Below are 22356 nucleotides of genomic sequence, written 5' to 3'. Positions count from 1 at the left end.
TCAAATTTCATTAACTAGCATTCTTAACGCAATGCAAATGTCTTGAATAAGTTGTTTACCGGAGCATTTGACTGGTTGCCTCATTAAAAAAATAAAATAAAATCTTGCGGTATCCTCTAATCGAAACTCTGCAAATTTGGCAACCCGGAGTTTAGGTAAACTCAAGCCTGATGCTTGAAGTGGACGTTTCCTTACAGATACATAACATACAAATTAAAGCGCTGGAATTTTAATAACTGTAAAATCACAGTTTTGTTTTCTTTTTTAATTAAATTCGATTGGTTATTTGTACTATTTTTAAAAACTTTATAAATAGTAAATAAGAAAATTATAGAATGTGCTGAACTGGACCGCTTCGTTATGTCATCTTGTGACGTTAGAGGTGTAAACAGACATGCTAGTTGGGTTATGACTCCCTGAAAGTACACACGTGTTTCAGCTGTGTTTCTGTTACAACCTTTAGGACAGGAGCTACTCCCCTGTTTTGGGGGATTAAAAATCCTGAAAGTTACCACGATGATTGATCTCATAGAATACATCAGTGGTGATCTTGTATTTTAACAGGTAAGTGGTTAATAGAGCTAATAGGCTAAGCACGGTTAGCCACAGTCCTCGTCTTGCTACAGTAACGTCTGAGATATAATTATTTCATAACATATTAACTAAGTCGCATTACTGCATTTCTTATAGCAAGCCATGGCGGACATTTTAGGTAATTGATGGATAGGAATACGTATTATGTGATTTTTTTTCTCCCCAAAGTCGACATGAATGGTCAAACTCCAGGTTCTCCTGCCCTCAATGGCATTACTCCAGTCCAGCAGATGATTTCTTCCTGTTCCGGAGCCCTACTTACATCTCTGCTCGGTGAGAAATCATAACATTAAACTCAAGAGCTATCATCATCCTAATTCTTCTGTAAACTATAGTCAGTCTCAACAAATTAAACCAGATAATTCATTTCAACCGTTTACCTTTCAAAGGTGATCGATTATTTATTTTTGAAGAGTCGTTGCAGCTAGTTTAACAAAAGTAAATATTAGGAGACTCATTTTTTACGTAATGATTTCTGACGATTAAACAAGCTGATCGCCTCCGTGATGCATCGATTCAGCAATTCATGCAGAAGGAATCCCACCTACTGAGTGCATAAATTGTAAGGTACAAGGCATATTTCTCAGTAAGCCATCATTTCTGTGTTGAAATCCTATTTTCGTTTGTCATGTGTAATGTCACATTAATAGAGAAACTGAATTTTGGATCTTCAGTCGCTATAATTATTAAAATTAAGAGAAGTGCTTATAATCTTTTCTTTTTCTTTTTTTCTATTTATAAAGGCCATCAAATACTGTACTGGGCCTCGCATTTTGTCCTGTTGACTTTCCTTATTTTGAGAACACACTGAACAACAATAAAATATGCTGACATAGAATATGCCAAATCATTGACATAAAATATGTCAGTGAAATGGGCTGGATCTAATGTCTGTGCCTTACCAAGTCCTAAAATTAGAGTGAAGTTAACAACCTGTAATCCCTAAACCCTCCTTATTGATCCATACAAGCAAACTTCTAAAACTTCTGCTTTCATGGAGGAGCTCACACCTACTAATGATTAGTTAATCAGTGTGATCTCATAAGCAGCACCTGGCTGCTGCTTATCCTCTTAAATCCTCTGGAAGCTGTAAGGTACAACTTAGTTGACCATGAACATTATTGCTGCATTTTATCTTGGTATTTATGAAACATACCTTAGCATAAAATCATATGCCATGTATTATTTTCCGCTTGAGGTTTTATTTAGAAAAACTACTGTTAATTTCTACCAGCGTCGACATTAATAAATAGCTAAAATATTCTATAAAAGATTATGGCATTTTAAAGGAATCAGATTGCAAAATATTATGCTTACAGATCGTTTTTAATGTAAAGATGTAGTTTTATAACTTTTTTATAGATTTAGCATAGAGAGACATTTGTTTTAGTAAAACCTGTTTATGGTAAAACGGTAAATCCTGATCTGCTCCCTTTTTTCAGTCACACCTTTAGATGTTGTAAAAACCAGACTGCAAGCTCAGAACAATCCCTTGGGCAAAGGTACAATTTATAAAAAATATTTTACATTTGTTTCACATTTGGGAATATTGCATTTTCTACCATACTTGCTAAAATTCAACATTTTTAATATAATTTTACAGGCAAATATTTTGTCTACTGTAATGGACTCATGGACCACATATGTGTGTGTGAAAATGGAAGGGGTTGGTACAAAGCCGCCGGCCAATTCAAAGGCACCTTCGTAAGGTTTCACACTCGCACTGGTTGCAGTAAATATTGTCAGTGTTTAGAGCTTTATGTTAGCTCTAAGTTTTAATAAATGCCCTGTTTCTGTGTAAATGGTAAAAAAATATCCCTAATGGGTTTAAACTTCCCACTCTGCATCTCTGCAGGACGCCTTCTATAAGATAGTGTGCTGTGAGGGAATCACAGCCTTATGGAGCGGCCTGCCTCCAACACTGTGAGTTTAAAGTTTCCTCTGTGTTTTATATCTATGTTACACTTTGGCTGCACAACACACAGGGATTATATGCAAAGTCTGAAAAAGTGTAAAATGTAAGTCTTTTTCAGGTCTCGATATGTATGGAAAAAGTAAGCAGAATATGTAATAACTAGAACATTTCAGTTTTCTCTTTCTTATCGAACAGTTGCATCCATTCATCATATATTTTATTCATTCTCTCATCCACCTGTATATAGAGCTGTCCTATATTGATTTGCCTTTTCACCGATATGTGGATTCATTTATTCATTCTTCTGTTTCTCCTTCCATCCATCATGTTTTCCATACATTTAATTGGTTTTTCATCCATGTGTTTACTTCTGATATTTGTTCATTCGTTTGTTAACTTCTTCCCGTCTCTATTATTTGCAGTATTCATGTCCAAATAGTCTAAACCCTTAATGCCAGTCGTTGAGCGATGCTGGTCTATCAGTGTTCATTTATTTGACATTTAATGAATAATTTCATTAATATTTAATGGAAATCACTCTCAGTGTTTGTAAAAATGGGTCATGCCTACTACAAAATTCCCCGTGTTTCCTTGTGGTTCCAGTGTGATGGCGGTCCCAGCCACAGTGATCTACTTCACGTGTTACGATCAGCTGTGTGCGGCGCTGAGGGCGAGGATGGGAGAGCGATCCCAGGAGGCTCCGCTGTTAGCAGGAGCCATCGCTAGAGGTGAAACTCTGCCGCTCATCATTTTACTCTGATCAAGGAAGATTTTTCTTATCTTAGTCTGATGGAGGTGCTAGTTTCAGCTGAATTAATCAGTGATTTTATTAATGGTTAGAAATTAATTTCCTGAATAGTGTCTGAGGGCGAAGTTTTGCCCTTTAAACACCAGCTTGATGAATCTGATCCCACACTGATTTCATTACGAGAAAGTGAGAGGTTTCTCTGCCCTGATCCGCTGTCTCTCAGTTTAATAACGCCTCTAGGTGGTTATTACAAGCAGAATTAAAGAACTGTTTGTAATTCAATCATGATAAACCTGATCTGTTTTTAACCAAAATGTTTCTTGAAGCAAGCTTCCTTTCTGATACCATTGTTACTCCGGGTCTTTCCCTGTGATTCCAGCTGTGGCTCCTCTTTGTTTCAGTGGGTTCAGCGACCGTAATCAGCCCCCTGGAGCTGATCCGCACCAAGCTGCAGTCTCAGAAACAGTCGTACGGCGAGCTGACCAGCCTGATCCGCTCTGCAGTGCAGGCAGAAGGCTGGTGGTCTCTGTGGAGGGGTTTGGGGCCCACCCTGCTCCGAGACGTCCCCTTCTCCGCCATGTACTGGTACAACTATGAGCGGGGCAAGAACTGGCTGTGCCAGTGGTATAACACCAGAGAGCCCACGTTCACCATCACCTTCATATCTGGAGCCGGGTCCGGGTCTGTAAGTACCTCCCCTCCTCCTTCAGGATCCACCATCTGGATGCAGAATTGGATGACTTATTGTTTTAACTAAATTATTTGTTAATTTTTAGGTCTGTCACAATCACAGATGTTGCTGGACGATAAATTGTTCCAGAAGTTATAGCGACAGACGATAATCGGGTTTCTTTATTAACCACCCTTCCTACTAAAATCAGCTCAAAGTTCTGTACAGATGAATAAAATAAACCCACAAAATAAAAACATTTACCCACCCCTTCCTCACATGGAAAAACACACAACTGTATGGAAAATGTCTAAATATTGTTGTTTTGAGACCATTTCCAAGTAAAGTAATGGTAATGACATAATAATGCAATGCAAGAACACTTTCTCAAAGATCCACAGTAAGCTTTAAATTCTAATGAACATTTAACACTGCGACTGGAAAACAATTTAAATGCCCAAAATAAAAAACACAATAGATACTACTGTATCTATTGTAAATAAAATGAATTATGAAATCTTTTTGACTTTTGTCATCCAATGTTTGGTAGAAAGAGAGCAAAGAAAAAATACAAACCATGGAAATGGAAATTATTGAGCTCAGTTTAATTTATCATGCGATTAATTTATTTATTGCTTATTGCAACTGGCCTACTAATTCGTGTTTGCTTTTCAGATTGCAGCTATCGTCACCTTACCCTTCGATGTGGTCAAAACAAGACGGCAGGTCGAGCTTGGGGAGCTGCAAGCTAAAAATTGTAATGATGACATTATTTATTGATTAATTACATGATGTCTGTAAACATTGTTGAAGTTTAGTGATCAGGGATTAGATTAAAGATGTGGGGGAGTTTCATGTGCTCTAACTGGCTTATACACATTTTTTAAAGTGTCACATGAGCGGCAGATGACTGGCATACTTTAAGACTTAGAGGGCAGGTCGTTAACATGTGACGGTTGTCAGGGTCAAAAGTCAAAGCCTGAATAGGTTGGGATGAAACTGAGCATCATTGTGTGACTTTCTCATTGAGTGATGGCTTGAGTTCATCTTCTTTAAACCATCCTCTGCCAAGCTCTCCGTCTTGTATTCAATGCAAACTCATAAACCGGTCCTGTTGGGCCGTTTACTGTCTGAGTTGTTTTGTTGCTCTAAAGGCACAAGAGATTCAACGATAGCTACAACAAAAACACAAAATCATAGCAAATCCACGTCATTCGCTTTGTTTGTAAACCACATCAGCTTAAGGAAAGAGAAATTGTTGTTTTTTAGAAAAGGAAAACCATAGTAGATTGTCTATAAGGACATGGTACATTGGATTCAAGTTGAAGAAGCACTCTTTAAAGTCTGAAATTAAAGGGCCAGTAACATGTACAAGCCACTATTTTGAGCTTTATATCAAAAACTTGCCTGGAGTGTTGCTTTGATTCTTTACTGCATGTTTGCCTGAACGCTTGCTCTCACGAAGCTCCTCTTCAGAGCTGCAGTTTTCATGCATCCGTTCCTCCAGATTAACAGCAGCAGCAATTAGCAAACACCTGGCCTAACTGCATTTACTCAGTTCATTATAGGAGCTGCCTCTCAGTGTAACATTGTTAAAAACATAGTTAAAGGGTTAATGGAGAAATGTTGCGATGACGCGCTAAAGGCATAGTGTCAGAAAAAGCAGGAGCTTCTTAAAGAGACAGAAGCTCAATTTCAAGGTGTTCAGTTAAAAGTCAATTTTATATATATAATGTTTTATAACAACTGAATGTGACATAGTTACTGGATTGTGCTTTAAAATGGCACACAGTACTGCCTCTTTAACACGATGATTGAATATAAACCTCTCACTGGCACTGAAGCTGGTTGCTTCCTGTTCCCTCAGTGTCAGGTCCGGTTTCCTCCTCCACTTTCAGCATCATGAAGAAGATTGTTGCACACGATGGCTTTCGTGGGCTTTTTGCAGGTGTGTACTTATCTAATGTGTATCTGTCATCAGTCTGTCTAAATGAGCAATATGATATAAAGCTGTACGTGTGTGTGTGTGAGCTCTTAACGAGTATTTTCTCTGTCAGGTTTCTTCCCCAGGCTGATCAAAGTGGCTCCAGCCTGTGCCATCATGATCAGCTCCTATGAGTTTGGAAAGGCCTTTTTCCGCAAACACAACCAGGAGAGGATACTTCCGCAACTCCACTCCACAAACACGTGATTGGTCCTCCCCATGAAGCAACCATCACCACGGCTACAGCTAGATTACACATAAGAAAAATATCATTTTGCTCTAATCCTAAACACAGCAGCAGAAATAGGAGTGAAGCTAATTATTTAAGCCTTCCCATATATAGATAAATGTATATTAAATACCTTAAAGTATTTATAATTTATTTTGTGATTTAGGCTATGAGAAGTTATTTTTCCATGTAACAGTAAAGTTGAGCTTACATGTCGGATGTATGTGACAGCCAGCAGATGGCAGCCAGAGTTTGGTTTGTACTGAATCCTCAGATGTGTGACGTTCCTCTGGAATCATGTGCACTGTGCCTGAAGATAGCTTTAATCTGCTGCTTCTCACCCAAGAGCCATGTTGACCAAACTGTGTCAAAGTAGAGGGATGACCGGGAGCCAGAAGAACTTTATGAAAATGTGATTTCTCTGATGTTCTGATTTTATTTCCTCCATTTCCCACTCCACCTGTTTCTGTGGACATCAACACACGTGTCTGAAAGCAAGTTGTGTTTATTTAAAATAAAATCTAAAGAAAAATGCAAATAAGTTCAGTAGAATATCCAGTTAACGTCTGTACAAATGTCTGCTGGAATAAGCTGAAGGCAAAAACCGTATTCAAGTGGTGAGGTGAACAGCTAGTGACCATGTATCCATATTGATGTCCTAAAGCAGGAAATGTTGTTTTTTTAAATGTAAGTCAATGCAAACATCAAAAAATAAATTATATCAACTTGCCAGTAGATAACTATTAAATTGAAATACTGCATCGTAGTATTTAAAGAGGATGATTACCTGAGAACAAAATCCTGTGACGATGCAAAATGCACAACACTGACACTGGTGGCAAAACAAAGACAAACATTTACATCTTAAATTAAATACACCACTGGTTTAACCCCCAGTACCATTCTATATTAGAACAGAATATAGCATTGCTTCATTCAGTCTGCAGGAAAGTAGGAACTGATCTGATCTACAGTCAGTATTTTTAGCACAATCTTTCAAAGTCATCTTTGCAACAGTGAAATATGAGATGAGAATTCGTACAGCAGCTCTAAAATCGACACAATTCCAAAGTAGGAGAGAAATTACGCCACACAGATGAGAAGCAAACTAATCTGGATTCATGTTGATGAAGTTACATCAGTTGTGACAGTTTTCAGTCTTTTGGAGTCGCTGAGCTACACCAGCTCCTCATTCAGAGTTAAAGAACGGAAAAATCAGCATCACCAGTAGGAGGAAAGTTCCTGACTCCTTTGAATTCTTGAACTGACGAAGCTGTTTGGACGTCTCGTCTCCTATGACGGAGTGACACCTGGACTGCTGATCTCTGTCGCTGGACTGGCCAAACACTCACTGGACCTCAGGCTGGCCAGAGATTTATAGCTGGCTACTGAGGTCAGGGAGCCACAGAGGCCTCTGAGAGACGGAGTTTCCTCTTTACCTGAAGAACAAAGTGCACATTCAGTGTGCAAGAGACGGAGAAAGGTATTTCTGTTTATAAGAGGAGACCTGCCTTGTGTGTTTGATGTGAGGCTCATGCCTGCAGACAGCTGCTCCAGACTCTGGAAACTCTTCCTGCACAAAAATGAAAAAGAAACCGTGTGTAGCATTAAATCAGACTCAACCTTTCCTGTTTCAGCTCAGACAGGATTACATAAATTACTTGTATTTGCTTAATTCCACAATTATTACAGGAAAGTTTTCTTAAAATTCAGTAACTGATAAAGTTACAAACAGTATCAAACTTAAAGCAAGTCTTTGACTTTGCAGGAACTTTCATGTATCTGCCACCTTAAGGCTGGACTTTGATGCATTCTCTTTTGAGTTGTTGGACAGCTGTATCTAAAAGGTTTTTCATGGTTTTCGAATCACAGATAAAATAAAACCACGGTAAACATTTAAAGAAGCGAAATGCGATATGGAAATCAGTGACAATCAGAGCATGTTGAGTGAAATGAATTGGAGAAACTGAACAATCAAAAACAAATTACGTACTCTTCCCACTCCCCGGTGCTTTTCCTGTACAGCAGTGTATCCAAGGCAACGGCATTGGCATCCAAGGCATCTGGAGACGGCCACTGATTGGTCAGATGGGCTGTTAATTCCTGTCTGGAACGCAAGTCATTGTTTTTCAGCACAGTCCTGAAATCCAGAAAATGACAAAGCCAGCATTATTATTGTTATTATTTAATTCCCAAAGTAAACTGTAAACTAGTAGAGCAGGAGTCCTGTTTCTTCTAGGGGTCGCTCTGCTCCAACATGTCTAGTTCACATAGCCCAGTGTTAGAAGCTGCAAAAGATGTGAAACTGGTTTAAAGGTTCACCTACCAGCAGGAAAATAAAGTACAGCTGGAGCTGCTATAACCGTCTCTGCTCCCAAGAAACTCAGTGTTTAAACCCATGATGGTATCTGTACGACTTTACTTTATACAACTTTTATTGTCGCTGATTGCAAATAGTCTATCTTTTATTGCTAAAATAGATGTGCACATTTTGTAATTCTTTAAATGCACATTCCTCTGGACTGGAGTATTTTTTTATAACTATATGGTATTTATGTTGAAATTTCAGTTCGGTATTTTTGTTGGGGAACATTTGTTTTGCAGCCGGGCATTTCTAACAAACAAAAACAGCAACGGTATTCTGTTTTGATATATATTTTATGTCTTATCTTTGTGTGAGTCTATTTTCTGTTAGTGTCTGTCACAGTTATTCTCCCCATTGTGGGATAATAACATAAAAATAGATTAGAATAAAAAAAAACATTCAATTTACTAAATTGCGTAGGCTTATCAAATAAAAATCACAGGCATTATAAAATATTGAAATCATCTAGAGGTTAGGAAGACTGTTGCAAGATGCTGCAGTTTAGTTTTGCTCATAAACACTATTTCTCACCATGTGAAAAATGCATCCTGAGACATAACAAACCCCTGCAGCCCCCAGGGTTCTTGCTGCTCTAAATGTCAAGTTTGCAGTAAGATTCGCCTCAAAGCTCGCAGCCATGCGCACACACACCGACAGACACAAACGCCCTCTAAACAAGACTCACAGTTGGTTCTGCAGTTCCACTATGATATACTCAAGCTGTTGTTTCTCCAGTGTGTGTGAGAGGTGTGTGTCTGCTAGGCTCTGCTGAAGGGCTTTGTTGTGAGAAACGGCCTCCGACAGCTGAGCTTCCCGCAGACGGACCAACTCTTCCAGGTAACCCTGAGGCGAGCAAACACACACAGTCACACACAACACAGACTTGTTTGTTTACTCTCATGAAGCCACTGCTGTGTTAATGCATATTTGAAACGTTTGTTTTCACCAAACATAAACAAAACATAGCAGGAAAAAAAGCACATTTTTAGACTGAGCAGGAACAGTCATCTGTTGTTTCCTTCTTGGCATTTCAAAAAGCCAGGCGGCTACTTATCATGAAAATGTGTCGCTGTCTCATATAACGTCACCCAACACAAAGCAACAGAAAACAACACACCTTCTGCTCCAGGGCCATGCGATACTTCTGCTCAAAGCGTTTGCACTTGCTGACCAAGTTGCTCTGCTCGGTGAAGATTGATGCGGCGGTGGCCGTTTTGTCAGGGGTGCTGCTCTCGCTGCCGCTGCTTCCCAGAGTCCTCATCTCCTCCTCATCGCTGCTGATGCTATCTGCGCTGCACAGGGAACCAAAGCACATAACAGTATGCAGCCAAACTGACACACGTCTGACCTTTTGTGACATTTCATCTCACATTCTGACAGCAGGCAAAGTTCTTGTGTGTTTAAATGAATTTATGTGAGTAGAAGTAGGAGTCTGGATGAGATATAATTTATCTTATTTCTTAAAATGTGTCAGAATTTTTTTATTATTATTATTTAACCACAATCTAAGTGCATCACAATTTGTTGTGTTTATGCTTTACAGTAAAACCGTCCACAATTATAAGCACTTTGTGTTCATTATGTGCAAAAATCTTTATGAAGATTTTTTTTAATAACACTGAAAAAATGCCTTTAATTTCAGCATATTATTTCTCTGAGGAAAAAAAAAATTTAATAGTTATTGCCACCTAAATATTGCTGAAAAACATATATTAGCGATTCATATGAGTCTCCATCAATAATTATTGATTATTTTTTGTTTTAAATATCTGAAATACTGCCAAACTGGTGGCATGACCTTTCCTATTTTATCCACAGTTTTTACATCAAGTTTTATGTTTAAGCAGTGATGAAGCACTGAAACTGCTGCTGTGCAAGTTACTCAACATGTTGTTGCTAGGTAACCAAAGAGTGAGTGAGTTGCTAGGTAACCAAAAAGCAAGTGAGTTAGTTAGTTGATCCCACCAAACTTGCTGTGTGTGTGAGGTTGGGCAGCTAAAGCCTTTCCTCTGCCTACATCACCCAGAATGCTGTGCGGTTCAGTGAATATACTATATATTGGATATTCGTGTCTATTGCAACATAAATCGTTATTGAATTATCGTTTCTAAGTTTTATGTCTTAAAACTTCTTTTCCCCAGGGTTAGTATTTATTTAAATGTTTTCACATAATATATTTAGAATTTTTGCACAATATATTTATAATTTCACTCTTTTTGTGGTGGTTACTGCATTAGGTTGTTTACTGTAATGGGTGCACACATTTAGTAAACACCTTATGTTTATTTGACTATTTATTTAACTATTTTGTTTTGCTGAGTTTGAAGGACTGGCTGGGGGAGAGGACTGGTTGAAAGGCAAACCAGGAAGTGGAACAAACCATCAGGCTGCTGGAAGCAGGGGACTTGATGTTGAAGAAACTGCCTCTCTCTACTAATAGCATAACTGCTAAAACCTTTTTGGTGTTGGGTTGTTTTATTTTTTCAGTTGTGTTGTAGTTGAAATGTGTTGGTCTGAATTAGTTGTTTATGTTTATACATTGTTTGTCTTCTCTAGCCTTTGTGTATAAATTCTCCTGTGTGTTATTGTGAGGTCAGTTTTGGTTTGTTATCCTGAGTTATGTACTGTATGTCTTAGTTGATGATTTCTATTGGGCCCATTTTATTATATTTTTGAGATTTGTTGTTGGAAGCCTTTTTTTAAGATTTTTTTGAAAAATAAATAGAAAATCTTTTTTATATATATGCCTTTGTCCTTGTGCCTTACTGGTCGGACCGTAACATTATACTTAACTTTTCAAGTATAAAGGAATTTGAAAATAGTAAATCTTGACTTTGTGAAACCAAAGTATTGCAAGCAAAGGTAGCAGTAAATGTATTGTAGTTTACCTACTATATTTAATGTTTATTTCTGCAAAAATATCTATTTTTTTCTGTCATTTTTTCTTTGACATTGATTTGCGGCCCTCACACCTCACACCGGTTTGATGCGAATCATTTCTTTGGATTTACCTCTGTGTGAACTTCAGGTAAGGCGTGTAGTCGATGACTGCAGGACAGCTGTCGTCTAGACCCTCCCCTTTAAGACAGAAACTAAAAAAGAGAAATTAAGATTGAAAATCAAAGCACAGATTATTCTTCATTTACCACTTCTAATCAGCATTTTTACAAGGTACTAAAACCTTTGGTGTCTTAAAAGACGTCCATGCATCTATCACCTGAGCTGCTCCTTCCAGGCAAATTTTAATACTTTAGCCAATTCGGTGAATTACTTGAATTAATATAATTCTTATCAATTTTTATATACTTAGTTGTTTTTGAGTAGAAGTTTTAACATTACTACATCTATACTTTGCGAAAAAAGTATTGAAATTAGTCTTTGGTTTAATTTTTTATTTTATCTAATGCGTCTCAGCAATAAATCTGCTGAATGAAGCCACATTTCCACAAAAAAAACCCCCAAAGAACTTGAATAACCCAGTGAGAGTTTGCACATTTTATTTACTGTGCCAACTGGGATGTTGTGTAAGTTAAGTTAAGTATAAGATTTGTATAAGATAAGATTTGTTTTAAGATTTGTCCAATTTTTTGAGTAAGCACGCTGCAAAAATACAAAATCGTACCAACTTTTTTTGTCTAGTTTCTAGTTGTAAATATCTTTGAACATCTGAAATAACACCAAACTTATAAAGTGGGAAAAATGCGTTGTTATAAGTGAAATAATCTGCCAACAGAACTAGTACCTCTTTTAATCAATAATAAGGAATTATTGACTTAAAACAAGCTCTTATAGCTTGAACGAAGTTACTTGTAAATTAGTTTTGTCTCATTTCAAATGTACTAAGATACTTGCACTAGAAGCTAGAGCAAAATTGCTTGGTAAGGTTTTGTATTTTTGCATTGCAGTAATTAAAATGGTCCCATCTCTTCTTGTCTAGATGATTGCGTCAGTACAACAGAAGGGGAGAAAGTCTCACCACTACATCTGAGACAGTAGATTATGAAAAGAACCTGAAATCAATGGTGTTAAGTCCAATGAGCGTGTCTGCCAACAGCCCTGCCTCTTCTCTCAGTATGATCGCACCTTCCTCAAAAAACCTCCTATCACAAACACACAGATCACCAGCATTAATTCGGCTCACAGAATATTAGAGATTTAAGATGTTTTTGGAAGTTGAAGACCTGGTTGTTTTGAAGTCCTTCAGCGCAAAGGAGATGTACTCTGACAGTCGTTTCTCCATCAGAACAACCCTCATCCACGCCCTTCCCTGCAAAGACCCAGACAAGAAATGTTACCCTAAAAAACAACCAGACGTGCATTTATGTGTCAAAGGAAGTAAAGGTTTGTATTAAATGTGTTAAAATAGAATGAAAAATGTCTGTGATGTTTACTGGTAAGCTTTATGTAGTTAAATAAAAATTAGATTGGCATTGAGGTTAAACTGACTAAATCATGCATGCTACATTTTTGTGTCACAGCAATGTTCTCTATATACACAAACGGTCTAAATTCTGCCTTTTTAAATTTTTGCAATAGATAAAATGTATTTTTGATACTGTATGTGTTGAGTATCCATGTTTTATGCTCTTGCAGCTCTTCTCCAGCTCTCCCTGCAGTATAGGAACATTTTATATGATGGAGGGGGCTGCACCTTCGCTCTTGATGATCGCACATTTTCCATGCTCTCGATGCTTCGGATGCAGTTATGAGGCACTTTACTGCAGGCCGCTTTTATGTAATCCCAGAAACTCCGAGGACTCTCGTAGCCAAACCACGTCGTCTGACCTGAGCAGAAAATACAGGAACACAGGGATGTTGTTGTTTTTTACTGGAAAACATTTTCTATAGTTTGGTTTGGCTTGAATGAGCCATTTAAAAAATAAGATTACACTAACCTACAATGCAAACTGTAGCAGTTAATTGTGTCGTCTTTAAGTAAAAGCTGGATCATATAGGAATGAATTGGACTGATTTAATTTGAACTCAATTTGATTTTACATAACTGGATATGAAGTGGACTGTAAAGAAGACATATGATAAAGATGCGATTTATATATAACTGAACTTAATTGAATATCAATCATTTTCAGCTGAATTGTTGTTTTTGATTGAATTTATGTTTGAATGTGTGCTCTCTCCCATGTGTCAATGAAATTAATGCACAGTGACGACCAGGACTAGAGACGATTAATCACATTATTACATAAGTTTTGAAAAAGTTTCTGGAATTTATTCAAAAAATACTTAATTGACTTATAAGGGATCAACACAAATTACATTATGACAAAGAAGAGTTAATGGCTGCATCTAATTGGCATTAATTATATTTTTTTTAAGTTTCTAGTAGTTGGAAAAGACTGTAAAATAAAAATATAAAAACTAACATCTTCATGGCATTTATTTTAAAGATCATCATTTAAACCTGACACTGATTTTAGATTTCACATTTTGGAAGTCAGATCATCTTGACGAGTCACACAGCCTTGCAAAAGTGTTCATGTCTATTGAAGCTTCTCTAAAATTGGCAACATAATAAATCCTGTGTAATTACATTTACAAAGGAATTGTAATTACAATACAATTACTTTGTATTGTATTTATGCAATACAAAGTAATGCATAAAAAAAGGAGAAGGACTTGTGATTTTCAATATTTTGATAAGTGCTACATTTATCTATCTTCACTTCTGAGTCAAAACTGCAGAATCAGCTTTTACTGCAGCCGAAGCGGCAAATCTGTAGCAGCTTTGTGCATCATGAGACTGGATTGTTTTCCTGTTTTCCTTTCCAAAGCAGCTCAAGCTCAGCCAAATGGGATGGAAAGAATCTGAGAATAAAGTTCAAGAATTGCCACAGGTTTTCAATTAAATATAGGTTTAGTCCCCTCCAGCACACAGCTGAGTGAGTGATTAAATCACTCAGCTGTGATTTAAAAACATTCAATTCTGAACAAAAGACCTTTTCCCACATATTTGCTACGAGTCATATTGTTGCAAACTGCAGAGGGCGTTTACTTTCTGCTGATTTATTATAAAAATCTTTGAGGCTGTAATGAGGCAACACTTTAAAACTAGTGTCATATTGGCGTCTATAACTGGTTATAACCTTTACGTGCCTTTGAGCCGATGGCTGAGGATGTGCTCCAGGATGGACACGAAGTTAACAAACTCTGGGGAAGCGTCGTCAATGGTTTCAAAACAGGAGCGATCCAGAAGAGTCTTCACTGAAAACCTGAACAGAGAGAAGACGGACACCAAATTATGTTACTATAGACTTCAAAACCACAAATTTTCATTCCACGTCAAACCTTTCTTATCGATTATAAGCAGATAATATCCAGGCCTGTCCACAGCAGCAGCAACAAGGCTTTAATTAATCTTCTGTGATGAAACCAGCGTGCAGCACAAAGCGACTCCATCTAATCTGATTTCAACTAATTATTCAGGAAGGAAAGTCGGCACACGGGGCTGCGATGCGTTTCAGGGTGTAGATGTGAATCCTGTCAAACTTTGACACTAAACAATCTAACTTCAAATCTCGCTCTGCCTCTTCCTGCTCCGCCTCGTTGCTTAGCAGCAGGATGACGATGGACCGTGAGCTTCCAGTGCAACACCAGATAAATCTTTCAGAAACCTTAAAATATCTTTTTTACAAATGCAGCTCTCCTTAACGACACCTGCTTTAGTAATTCGACAAATCCTTCCATTATTTCACCTTTAATGATTGTTTACATTTACAAAGACAAGATCAGTTAGCAGTTTATTAAACAACACTGTTTAATGTTGCTTCTTCTGTTTGTAAAAACCTAAAACTATTCATTTGCTAGAAACATGGAAGTATCAATCTGCCTGTTTCTGATGCAGGAGGGTTATTTTTATATCCTGTGCATTAAATGAAAACTTTGCAGCTTTAATTAGAACAACAAATCTGACGAGCTCAGCAAAGTTCTGCCTAGCGTTGAATCCGTAAGGGTACACACAGAACTTTTCAGGTTTCATCATTGCACACTACTGTGAAGGGGACTCTGCAGCCCGACATCAGAAAACTGCAAAGATATGACCTACAATGTGGCACGTTTATTGAAATTATGCTTTGTGTCAACTCACAGTCATCCTAGCCATCACCATATCACTTAAATCCCAGATGAAAAGCTGAAAATGTGCTTAAGTGAGATGCAAAGGTTTACTCAAAGAAACATGTTAAAGCATTTATTGGAATTTCCACAAGGCTGCAAGTTAACTCTTTGTTATTTAAATAATAAAAATTAAAGCTGCACTGGATTGATAAATTGACAAGGAATCCAATAACATCCAAGAGAAAAATCCAGATATGTAACACACAGATGTTAAGACAATGTAAGTATTTATTTAATATTATTTAATATTTACTAGTTCTTTATTGTATTTATGTATTTTTAAAAATATATTTCAGATCTGTTCATTTATGTATCATTCATCTTTGTAATTCTTCATAATGTTGTTTTTAATATCTATTAGTTTTTTATGCTGTTCTGACAGAGTATCAAACTGTACAACATTCAAATTAATGCATTTCTTTTTCATAAAATCTGTACTGATTTTGTTCTCACTTGAACCAAATCAAAGTATCGTCTGTTTAGTTTCTGTATGTGTAATGCTGGGGTGTCCAAAGTGTGGCTAGGGGGCCATCTGTGGCCCTCAAAATAATTCTGCATGGTCCTCAAATGTAAATCAAGAACAGCATAAATCTGGTCCAGTTGCACAAGCGGCTGATTATTTTTAATTTAATTGCAAATAGGAATACAAATACCTACCGACTTACTCAAAAGCCAACTTGTGCACAACGATTTATGAACCTCGACAAAATATACCAAACATTTCCACCTTTACCAAGGCAAAAAATTTCATATATATTATTTTCTATCCAGCTGCCATGCTCATCCCATATGCCTACATGTATGCACTTGCTTGTATTGCACAGGTAACAAAAACTATTTGGATGAGATGCTTTTTGGGGGGAGACTCCAAAATGTAAACACTGCAGCTTTTCACCAGGCCTGGTGAAAACTAAATCAATCTTTAACCTTAGAAGCCTTTATTTGCTGCTGCAACAAAACGAAAAGCACAGAAAGGCAATCTGAATTAAATTGCTGCACATTTCACTTTTGTATAAATCATTAAACAGCATCCAGAGAAAGCTAGTTTGGAAAGTTGACGTCTTATTTCTAATTAAAGCTGCTGCTGCATATCTACAGTAATGCCTTGTCTTCTCTCTTACAGTCACAATGTTGCTCCTTTACGCATCCTTAAACATCACTACAAACATTTAACTTTATAAATGACAAAAACACAATACATATCCATTAATTTGCTGATGTTGCAGTTGAGCAACGTCAGACAATTTGAAAAACAAAAACTAATTCAGATTTGAGATCTTAAACGTTTACTTTATGCAGCCGTAAAACTCCAATTCACTAAAACCGGAGAGCTTATTTTTATTCATTTTAAGGTGAAAAGGGAACCTTCAAAACTGAAATAAACGGAACAGATTAAAAAATAGTTAACATTTCTTATGGATAAACTATGGAATAAATTAGGAGCAACAAGCCACAGTTACCTCTAAACATGGAGAAACTGGTCAGCTGATGCCTAGATAAGGAGTGATAATACTAACATTTTTTACTACACAAAAAAAAGATTATGGTGTTAGAAAGCTTTAAAAACAATAACATATTTAAAACATTCAAAATAAATACAAAGAATAAGGTCAATTGTGTTAAACGCAAGTTATCAGCTGGATATCAGCAAATCAAAAGTAAATATTTTATTCCTACTAATTATTTTCCCAATAGGTCTTGTTCATTATAAAATACTTTGTATTTTTCTCTCCTCTTTTTACTCCCCCAGTCAGGCCAGTCAGCATGAATGATGACTAATGTGGAGGCAGGGACAGTTTGGCAAAACACCAGCCTCATCAGTGAGTAGCAGCCAGTTTTAATTGCATTAATGCTAAATTCTTGAAGAAAGGCTGCTTTTCATTTTCTACTTCAGTCTAAACATGGAGCATTCTGCTACATTACCAGGTTTGTTTGACGAACAGCTACTGCCAAAACAGAAAAGGATGTGCACTCCCACACGTTCCTCCTCCCTTTATGATGTGTTTACTGTCAAAAAACATTCACTGGGGACTAAAGTCAGTATCTGACATCTGCCAGCAGGACTCAAAGGGCCGTGAATCAATACTCTGAACAGTAAATGACAAAGAAGGCAGGCAATACAAGCAGATGACAAGTGTTTGCTCACCTCAGCATCAGCCTTTCTTATAGTCTACAAACAGAGAGATGCTTTTTAAAAGTAAGCATATACAACTAAACATTTACACTATTATGCAGATTTCTTTATTTAAGTTGCATTTGGCTTTTAGATAAGCTTTTGCACTAACTGAATTGCTCACCTAGTTAAATACAAAAGACCAAAGTCTTTGTGTTGGGTCTGTAAAACTGCAGCTTTCGCCGGGCACTGAAGTGAATGTGAAGATATCGCAACAGAAATATGAGTGTATGAATGTTTAATGAAGAACTCAGGAGGCTGTTGGTGTGTGACTGAGATAAACTGGATGACATTAAGCTGCTGTGCAGCACAGGCAAAACCACCACCTCCCCTCTTTACATATCTAATCAGATCTCATTCAGCAGAAGGCGACTCATGAGCTTTGTTTAGTCAAATATTCTTGGTACAATTAAAACAAGCCACTGGATCTAAAATAAGAAATAAAATTTAAAAAAAATCCTCTGCCAACAATCCAGCAGCAGACGCAGTTAATCCTCCTTATCATAAAAGGAAATCAGTAGGACAGAATCCTCTACCTGCAGACTGTAAGCAGGTTCTTCCTCTCCACCACGGAGCTCCTGCCCGCTCCCCGCCTGCGGCTGAGCGACGCCATCCTCCGGCCCCGGCTGGCGTTTGCGGCGGTGCGGTGACCCGCTCTGCTCCCTCAGAACGAGGGCAGGACCAGCGGTGTTCGTCACAGCAGAGCGGGGGAGCCGAAGATGCTCCACTGGAGAAGAGAGAGCAGGAGGACAACACCGAAAAGACGCGCAGAGCGCCTCCTGTTGGCTCTTTCAAAATAATAGCATCTGAAATTTACCAAGTGTTTTACTGCTCCTTCTTTAAAACAAAGCGCATTATAATAATAATAATAATAATAATAATAATAATAATAATAATAATAATAATAATAATAATACACAAACTATTAAAAAGTCAACAAAGCTAAGTAGTCTTGGTTGAATACGGATATTTAGTTCATTGTTTATGTGTAATATACACCAAATATGTTTTTATTTTAATAATATATATTTTTAAAAAATTTATACTGGTACAATTAATTTTTATTTGTGATTGTCTTAAACTGCATTTTTGAAATGTTGTAGAAAGTCCTAGAGCGCCATCTAGTGGCTTTAAATAGAACAACATATTCTCAACCAAGTATGTCTGCTCTTTTTATTTTGCTATCTATTTTAGCATGTTCAACTTGTCTATCAGGAGATCCTCAATGTACTACTTACATTTATTTATTTATTCATTCATACATTTATTTATTTATTTATTCATTCATACATTTAAGGAGAGTCTTTTACCGCTTGCGGCTCAATGGTAAGAAACATTTGAGGGAAAAGAAATCATGGTTTTATCTTTGTTTTTGTTTTGTTGTTGTTGTTTTGCTTCGTTTTTTTTTTTTTACAAATTTTTGCTGCATCTACTTATTTGTTGCTTATCCAAACTTTTCTTCACCCAGTGGCTAAAGGTCAGAATTTGTTTACTTATTTATTCATCTGCTTTTTACCCGGATACGTCTTCTTTCTTTTTTGTCAAAATAAATAAAGATGTTTTGTTTGGGTAAAGAGTGACATTTACAGAAACCAGAATTATAAAAATTAATTTTATGGTACATACTGGAACACAGTAACCAAAGGTGAGATCAGATAAGATTAGTAAGCAATAGATATTTAATTATGATGTCCAACGAATTTATTAGGGAATAAAAGTTGAGGGAGATTTTGAAGTGCAGCAAATTACTTCCTGTTAGATCATTCTATGCCAGTTTTGGTTACAGAAGCAGCTTTAAGATCTGTCCCCTACTATACTGGTAGTTGTGAGAGTTTAGCTGCTGTGTTGTATATTGTGTTGGTTTATATATTTTGTCCTGGGAGTTTTCAGCCTAAATTACAATACTTAATCTGTTGGAATATAAATCTGGCAAATTTTCAAACCTATGTTCCAAATGACTTTATATTTTCAGTTTTTGACGGTAGGGTTAATTTTTTAATGTCCCTCTGAATTATTTATTTCATTCACATACTGTCTTGTGAGAAGCTGAATTTACAAATAAGCACAATAAAGCATTGTACATATGCGTGGCGCCCCCTAATGGGTCTTCTGTGACATTGTGTCCAGTGTCAACATTTCACTTTTCTTCGTCTTTTTTTTACACAAAGAGGTTATTTTTAGTTACATATTTTCTTTATTTTTGATTATATAGTAAAAAAAAAAAAATTATCTGATCTTTCAGATCAGATAATTTGCCAAATTGTTGTTGAAACAACATGGAATATTCACAAAGATGTATTAATAATAAAGCAATTTAAATATTTGTGCACACAGCAAAGTTACATTGGAGCCACATATTAAGTTTAAGTTTCCAATTTAACTCCACTGTAAGAGTGTAAAAATAACTCAGGTATTTAAAGCACGAACACCGGAAGGCGGGCGGAAAATATGACAGCCACTACAAAGTCTGGATATTTTACTGGCCCGGATGCAGTAGCCCACTGGGATTAGAAACACGCTAAAGGTTCGGATATATTCATTTTGTCTCTAGCAAAGTAGTGATCACGTGTCATAAAATGGCACATGTTGTTCACTAACAATAACTTACAAGGAGCAGGCATGATTTTATTTTAAACAGATTAGAGCTGGGACTCGATTAAAATGTTTAACTGATTAATTTATTGAAAACTATATGTGGACAAAATGTTCAATTTAAAACCCCGTTTTGCTGCTACATCATTGAATAAATAGACATATGAGCTCAACAACAACGTGATGTTAGTGTTGTACTGCGGTAAAACTGGCCGCCTCTTCCAAAATGACAGTAAATCCACACCGCACTTGATTTTCACCTGCGCCACGACACAAGACCTGCTTAGGCAACCTAATTTACGAGCTCCTTTCAGAGTAAAAGCTCACATCCCGTTCATGTTTGATCTACTGAAGTAGATTTCCAGCGGCTTCAAGTTTAGACTTTGTGTTTATGCAGCTGCAAAAAGAAATAATGTGTCGGAAATAATTGGGTACATTAAGCGATGCTGAAAAACTCTTTGTTTCCAGCGACGTCTGTCACTTCTGGGTGGCAGAAGGACACCTCTAGAACAAAACCGGTCAAAAGTCAACCCGATCGCATGTTTAATTTCAAAATAAAAGCCTATTAAAATAACACGTTTAGAATTTTTGTTTTACCAAATTTGGCATACACAATGCTGAAAAACTCTCTGTTTCCAGTAACTTCTGTCACTTCCGGGTGGCATAGGGACACCTCTAGAACACAACCAGCAAATGTCATCCACATCTGATGTTTAATTTCAAAATAAAAGTCTATTAAAATAAGACGTTTTTATTTTTTCCTCCCTAAGTTGCCGTGCTTTTATTTTGTAATTAAACATCAGATGTGGTTGACATTTGACTGGTTTTGTTCCAGAGGTATTTTTAAATCTAGTGCAACTATTGACCTTGCTAACATCACCAGATGCTTCAATTTCAGGAATGGGCCAAAAGCTGTTGTGTGAAACGTCTGAAATATTGTCATGTTTTCGGTGATTATTGGACCCAATATTCAAACCAGGTTGAGGTAGCAACTAGGTGATGAAGTGCTTAATGAAAATAATAAAAAAGGAACTTAAAATAACTAAGGAATCCCAGCAAGGAACAGACAAGGAACAAAAGACATGGAAGGAGTAACAAGACAGGGAACCGAGGAAGCAAAAGAAATCAGCAGTGAGCGACAAAGAATGATGATCTTTATTACTGAGGAGCTTGATAACAGAGAACCAGTGGCTGATTAGCAACAGGATGCAGCTAAGAGTGGAGACGAAACAGGCAGGCTGAGAGAGAGAAAGAGTGATGGCACAAGAAGAGCAGAGGAAGATTAACACAAACTCTAACAGTAAACAGAAATGAGGAATGAAATAAATACACAAGATTTAACAAAAGACAGATCTAAACACAAATGAGCAATTGAGGAAAGACTGATACAGAGTAAATCAAGTGGAGGCAAAGACAAACAACAACAAAACAAAACTGAGCACAAATAAATAAGAAATTAATCAAAAATAGAAACACAGATGAGAAATAAACAAAACTAACTGGCTTTTAAAAGCTGGGGAGGTGATCGGTGGCAAGTGGAGCAGGTGAGACATGAACTTCGGTAACAGAGGGAGGAATGTGTTCAGGATGATGTCTGAGAGAACAAAATAATTATACTAAAACTCTGAGTTGTTTGAGTTCTCACCAAAGTGAACTTTTGTCACGACTCATTAAAAAAAAGGGAAATAAAACCATTCCATCATCATTTTGTATTCACATGTTGTAGTAAAGATTCTGTATGTGGGTTTAGTTTCAGAACCGTTTGACGTTTTTAGAGCTGGGCCACGCGCTCGAATCAAGGCGCTAACAAAACCACACCACGGAAGTTTCTCATGAGGTCGTGACAGGAAACAAAGGTAAAAGGCGAAATCGTGACCCCGTTGTGAACATGGCGACCTTTGTGTCACACTGCAGAAGAAGAGTGCAATTCAAATGTAGTTTACGCCATAAAA

The 22356-nt window shown here is 37.0% G+C and overlaps 2 protein-coding genes across 3 annotated transcripts; one reads left to right on the top strand and one right to left on the bottom strand.

Moving 5' to 3' along the window:
• Positions 1–383: 383 nt before the first annotated feature.
• Positions 384–6868, top strand: slc25a40 (solute carrier family 25 member 40). The gene is made up of 10 exons (XM_005809112.2): positions 384–564; positions 763–867; positions 2037–2096; positions 2198–2298; positions 2450–2517; positions 3113–3237; positions 3659–3942; positions 4603–4684; positions 5795–5875; positions 5985–6868. Exons 2-10 carry the CDS (start codon positions 768–770, stop codon positions 6116–6118), a joined length of 1035 nt encoding a protein of 344 aa, XP_005809169.1. The 5' UTR covers positions 384–564; positions 763–767; the 3' UTR covers positions 6119–6868.
• Positions 6869–6971: 103 nt separating this feature from the next.
• rundc3b (RUN domain containing 3B) lies at positions 6972–18577 on the bottom strand. 2 transcript variants are annotated; one of them, XM_023330904.1, is made up of 11 exons: positions 18349–18577; positions 14620–14735; positions 13157–13290; positions 12687–12772; positions 12516–12605; positions 11517–11597; positions 9623–9797; positions 9191–9348; positions 8134–8280; positions 7652–7713; positions 6972–7579 (listed from the first exon to the last, which is right to left on the bottom strand). In XM_023330904.1, exons 1-11 carry the CDS (start codon positions 18423–18425, stop codon positions 7434–7436), a joined length of 1272 nt encoding a protein of 423 aa, XP_023186672.1. In that variant the 5' UTR covers positions 18426–18577; the 3' UTR covers positions 6972–7433. The 2 variants fall into 2 exon arrangements, with proteins under 2 accessions (XP_023186672.1, XP_005809193.1); XM_005809136.2 differs by having other exon boundaries at positions 6972–7713.
• Positions 18578–22356: the final 3779 nt, after the last annotated feature.

Source organism: Xiphophorus maculatus, chromosome 3, assembly GCF_002775205.1.
Source record: "Xiphophorus maculatus strain JP 163 A chromosome 3, X_maculatus-5.0-male, whole genome shotgun sequence".
In the NCBI taxonomy this organism is placed as follows: domain Eukaryota; kingdom Metazoa; phylum Chordata; class Actinopteri; order Cyprinodontiformes; family Poeciliidae; genus Xiphophorus; species Xiphophorus maculatus.
Note: the sequence above shows the minus strand (reverse complement) of the source record. Positions and strands in the feature narration are given on the sequence as shown.